General features: G+C 34.3%; 1 protein-coding gene across 1 annotated transcript in view; it reads left to right on the forward strand.

Annotated features, from left to right (window-relative positions):
- BTAF1 (B-TFIID TATA-box binding protein associated factor 1) overlaps window positions 1-6,000 on the forward strand; it is a 96,728-nt gene that overhangs the window by 35,100 nt on the left and 55,628 nt on the right. Inside the window, exons 13-14 of the mRNA XM_007471554.1 lie at window positions 633-757; window positions 3,436-3,556. Of these exons, the coding sequence (XP_007471616.1) occupies window positions 633-757; window positions 3,436-3,556 (246 nt within the window). The remainder of the gene's footprint in view (window positions 1-632; window positions 758-3,435; window positions 3,557-6,000) is intronic.

Genomic DNA, 6,000 nt, shown 5'->3' on the forward strand with positions numbered 1-6,000 from the left:
ATGTACAGAATATGTAGGGAACTTCCTCGAGAAGGAAGCAACCATCCCTTCTTCATTTCATTCCCGGTTTTTAGGCATATGAGATTTTTGTTTCTTTTGATTTTGGTTTTGGCTTTTGGTTTTTTAATCTGGTTTCATCTTTGAAATGCCTCTTTTAAGATCTATCTGACTTCCCTTTGTATTATCAAAACTGGAACACATGTATTTGAGAGTGCGGCAATCAGTAGTTTGAAAGCTCAGAAACTAAATTTGTCCTTTCATGATGATTAGGAATGTATTAAATATATTAAATTACTTTACTCAGAGAGTCCTGACATGTGTGTCTACACTGTATTGGTTTCAAAGTTTAGTTTTTTACATAAAATAGAGTATTGGAAAACTTATTTCCTGAATTCTCCATCCCATTATGAGCCTCATTAGAAAGGGCATTGCCAAAGTAGAGTTGAGTGGCATTAAAAAGAGGGGTAGAGAATTGTTAAAGGCTTCTTAACTTTGCTCAAAACTGGCATTATCCAGGGTCACTGGTCTTGTATATGTTGTTGAATCAGTAGTGACTCCTGAGATATAATTTGGCATGACTTGGGAATATTTCTTGCAAAATTAATAACTTTTCTTGATAACTAATCTTACAGGTACCCTTCATTATAAATACATTATGGGATGCTCTTCTGGAACTAGATGATCTAACAGCTTCAACAAATAGTATTATGACTCTTCTTTCATCCTTGTTAACTTATCCTCAGGTTCAACAATGCAGGTAATTATTTCTATTCAGTGGAATAAAGTAAAAGGTGTTTACATACATTTCCAGATAATTAAGCCTAAAAATACAATAGTCTAGCACCGTTTAGAACAGTACAGTAAGTTGGGGATGCCAAAGACAATTATTTCCAGGAGGACTTTTCTTCTTGACTGTCTAGCCACCAGCTCTTTTGGGGCAGGAACTTAGGTCATGTTCTTGGGTTAGTTCATTTATATAATTCTTCCATTTGTTCATCCTGTAATAGTTAACTTTAGAAATACAATTATTACATATTATTTTCATCTCTAGCCCCAGACTGTGGAATTTTAGCCTTTGTGACATTTAGTTAATAGAATTACCATTGAACATCAGTTTTACTTTTTCCAAAATTTGCTACTCTGTAAACTTTTTCTTTGTGATGTTCACCTCAACTCTTGTTCTTGATTTCAATAATCAGTCATCAGGAAGGGAATACATAATAATGTAATATAATGTCCAAAGGCAGAGTCTGGGTGAAGCCAAAACATAAACCAAAAATTTTAAGTGTTGTTTATTTTCCTATCCTGATATTTGAAATGAAGCTCAGCTAATTAATGTATTCCCTACCTTTTAGACTGGCTCCTGAATATTATTTTCTATTAATAGTATCCTTGGAGATAGAGAAGAAAATCATATGCAACTTAAAAAAATCACAGATGAGAAAGTTATTCTTAGCCTAGTGAGAGTGTTCAGTGAATGTTTATGTGATTATGATTATAAATGATTTCTGGTTCTGTGAGTGCGTCTATTTCCAATGAAAATCATCAATGTGTGAAAAATGTTTCAAATAATACTGACCTGTTGGTAGTCCTTCAATGTTAAATTTAGGCTAGTAGGACAGCTCACAAATTGGAGTAGCAAAATAAATGCCTATAAAATGAAGAAAAAAGTTGAAGTGGTAGTGCATATATGGCGTTTCCTAATTTTCAGATGCTTTCATTGGTATAGGGATTAAATCAGTTAATCTATATGAAAGCCCTTCTCAAGCTTCAAAATGCAAGAGTTCTTAATTACTCTATATCAGGGGTTGGCAAACTTTTTCTGCCCAGATAGTGATGTTTTGACTTTGTGGACCATATGATCTCTGTCAAAACTACTCAATTCTGCCATGGTAGCACAAAAGTAGTCATAGATAATACATAAAGGAATGAACATGCCTGTGATCCAATAAAACTTTATTTAAAAGAACCAAGTAGAGCGGATTTGAACTGTGAGCCTTAGTTTGTTGGCACCTGCCCTAAATAAAGACTTTGGACTTTTAAAAAAAATGATCAAGTGGACAGTGTCTGGAAAGCTAGATAATGTAAACAAAAATGAAAGAATGTCATGAACATTCTGTTAATTCAATGAGAAATAATGTAGTTTTTTTTTTTTTTCCCAAAATTGCCTTAGAAAATTTGCTTCATATGTTTTGATATTTGGCATATACTTTCCAGCTTATGTAAGAAGAAATGCAGCATGTATTTGGAGCATGAACAGTTACACTATTAACAAGACCTGTTATAATGCTTTTATAATATATATTTGACTGTTTTATGTCCGTGTGTGCATGTGTTTTAAGTTATAATTTTATAAGTAAATTTACTAAATGTGTAAATAAATTTAAGAAGTGGTGTTCATACAAACCTGCAAGTAATGAAAATAGCATTAAAAGATGGACCTCCTGAGAGGAACCAAAAGAACAGATAAATAGTTACAATGACATATTCTTTTTTCCTCATTTCTTTTTCTACAGAGGTATATATTTCAAGTGCTAGTTATAAATAATTTCCTAATTTGAGGTAACTTTTATAAATGACTCACGGATGTGACAGGAATCTTAGTCCAAGTTGTTAGCCTACACGTGGCTTTGCTTGCTTTCCCATTTAAAATCTAATCTGTGAGGGGGTTCCCTGGTGGCGCAGTGGTTGGGAGTACGCCTGCCGATGCAGGGGACACGGGTTCGTGCCCTGGTCCGGGAAGATCCCACATGCCGCGGAGTGGCTGGGCCCGTGAGCCATGGCCGCTGAGCCTGCGCGTCCGGAGCCTGTGCTTCGCTACGGGAGAGGCCCGCGTACAGCAAAAAAAAAAAAAAAATCTAATCTGTGAGAAGGAAGATAATTTGAGTTTTCCTAACTTAGTAATGCTAGATCAGGATAACAAATTTCAAATCTACTACCATACCATCTCTTGTTTGTTTTGATATGTGATAGAGATGGCCCCAAAGGGGGTTGTAAGTTATGTGCACCTATTGGTTACCCATTGGGGTTAGCCATGGGAAAGTAGTAAGGATTAGCAATCCTGATTTTGTGTAGGCTGTATACCAGCTAAGATACATGCCCCCATTTTCCTGAGTAAGAACAGACTGAGAATAAGTGCAGTTATATTGGAAAGTTCTAATTTGATAAAGGTTAATTCATGGCATTAGTGCCATAGAACAACCTAATGTTAATATTTCTACTCTTCTTTATGACTGCATTTGCTCTGTCTGTACTGGTACTATAATAACGGTTTTGAATGAGGGTGTTAAGCGAATGTTCATATGAAAATTGTATTGTCTTTTTAGAATTTATTCATCAAAAAAGATGCTAGGTCCAAGGAATTGATACTTAGATAATGTATCAATAGAGCTTCAACTGAGAATGAGTAAGATTAATTTGTGTCTTCTTTATTAGTATTCAACAGTCACTCACAGTTTTAGTTCCACGAGTCTGGCCTTTTTTGCATCACACTATATCATCAGTTCGAAGAGCAGCATTGGAAACTCTGTTCACTTTATTATCAACTCAAGACCAGGTAAGAACTAATAACCATAGTAATCTTGAAATTTATATAAATTAATTCTGTAAAATAAATATGATGACCAGGTTACCCTTGCTTCACATAAAGATCAGGAGAATGCTAGGCCTAGTAAAATTGTATGGTGACTCTGTAGACACATAAGAATGTAATCACCATAAGGGCAGAAATATTTTAATATTTTGTTGTAGGTTGTATTCCCAGCACTTGGAATATTGCTTAACACATGGATGGCCCTCAGTGAGTATTTGTCGAATGAAAGATTGATTGAATATTCCCTTCCTGTCAGAGACTTGTTGTTCATTCTTTTCTTGCTCTGTGTGGTTGACAGTTGGATGATTGGCAAAACTCATCCCAGGTTAGAAGGCTACATTTGAAGCTCTGCAGTATGACTCTAAAGACTGATAATAAAATTGCTAGGCACTTACCTTCTCTTAAGGATTACTCAGTCTTAAGAGCATGATATTTCAAAGGATAGTATACTTCAGGAATAACACAATGAAATGCCTACAGAGAACCTTCAGGTAATATCACTGTGTGAATGGAATCTGTTAATGAGCTGAGGAGTCCTTGCCTTGTCTGTAAAAGGCTTCACATTCCTATTTTAAAAATAGCCCTAAAGGTCAAACAAAATACTAGAATTTAGGGAAACACCATAAGGAATCTATTCTTCTATCATGCTGTTATTTATAGATACTGCAGTTTGAGACGGTGGTCTTCAAAAAGCAGTGATTAATTTTTTAGACAATATAGTAGGGATAAATGTCTTTTTTGTGTTCACTAACCATGCATTCATATGTGAATTAGGAATATTCCATGTAGACCTACTTTAATCTACAGCATGATGTTGTGTTGCACTACCATGAATCAATGTTTGTAAAGTTTCGTTTTACATTATCTTTTTTGTCTAATCACAGTCTTCTAAGGAAAAACTATCAGGTCTCTTTTATAATCCTTAGTTGATCAGGCATGGGTTCATATGACAAAACCGGCATGGGTTGTTCTGAGTTTTCACTTCATTTTTGTTTTACTTTTGTGAGTTTTGCCTAAATGTTTTTGATGTAAATATTCTTAAAATCACTTTCGGTAGACCTCTTGAAGTTATCAAATTTCTTCCCTTCATGTTGTTGTTGTTGTTGTTTGGAGCAGTTTTAAGTTTATAGAAGAACAGCGAAAAGTACATAGTTCCCATATGCCCCTACCCATATGCACAGTTTCCCCTTTAGCTAAGATCTTGCATTAGTGTAGTAAATTTGTTACAGTTGATAAACCAATATTGATATATTATTAACGAAGTCTACAGTTTATATTAGGGTTCATTCTTTGTATTGTAGATTCTATGGGTTTTGATAAATGTACAGTGGTATGTGTCCACCATTAGAGTAACATAGAGAATAGTTTCACTGCCCTAAAAAATGCCTGTGCCCCACCTATGCATTTCTACTTTTCCTCCCTTTAGAGCCTTAGCAACCACTGATCCTTTTACTGTCTTCATGGTTTTGCCTTTTGCAGAATGTCATATAGTTGGAGTCATGTAGTAAGTAGCCTTTTAAGAGAGGCTTTTTTTCATTTAGCAATACAGAATTAAGGTTCCTCCATGTCTTTTTGTGACTTGATAGCTCATTTCTTTTTATCACTGAATAATGTTTCACTGTATGGATGTAACACAGTTCATGTATTCACCTATTGAAGGATATTTTTGTTTCTTTCTGTTTGGGCCATTATGAACAAAGTTTTAAACATTCACCTGCAGGTTTTTGTATGGGCATAGTTTTCAGTGAAATACCAAGGAGCACAATTGCTGGATCATATAGTAAGAGTATGTTTAATTTTATAAGAAAGTGTCTTCCAAAAGTGGCTGCACCATTTTACATTTCCACCAGCAGTGAATGAGAGTTTGTGTTGCTCTACATCATCTCCCAGCATCTGATGTTGTCAGTGTTGTGGATTTTAGCCTTTCTAATAAGTGTATAGTGGTATCTCACTATAGTTTTAATTTGCAGTTCCCTAATGATATATGATGTTAAACATCTTCTCATATGCTTTTTACCATGTATATTTCTTCTTTAATGAAGTGTTCAGATCTTTTCCCCATTTTTAAATTGGGTTGTTTTCTTACTGTTGAATTTTAAGATTTCTTTGTATATTTTGTATACGAGTTTCTCATTATTCTTTTAAGCCTTTCTGTTCTTTATAAGGTGATTAAGCCACCTGCAGTCTCTTTTAAACTTAACTTTTGTGGCATTATTTCTTTAGTAATGTCAACTTTATTTACATTATTAGGAAATCAGGTATTTCATATAAATCAGCTTTCTAAACAGTTGAAACATACTTTTTTGCCACCAAAAATAGTTACCCATTAAAATCATTGACAAACCTGGTTATCATCTTAAAGTATATTAAACATAAGTTAATTTTTTTTTTTTTTTTTTTTTCGGCAC

Source organism: Lipotes vexillifer, unplaced genomic scaffold (genome assembly GCF_000442215.2).
Source record: "Lipotes vexillifer unplaced genomic scaffold, Lipotes_vexillifer_v1.1 scaffold325, whole genome shotgun sequence".
NCBI lineage: Eukaryota > Metazoa > Chordata > Mammalia > Artiodactyla > Lipotidae > Lipotes > Lipotes vexillifer.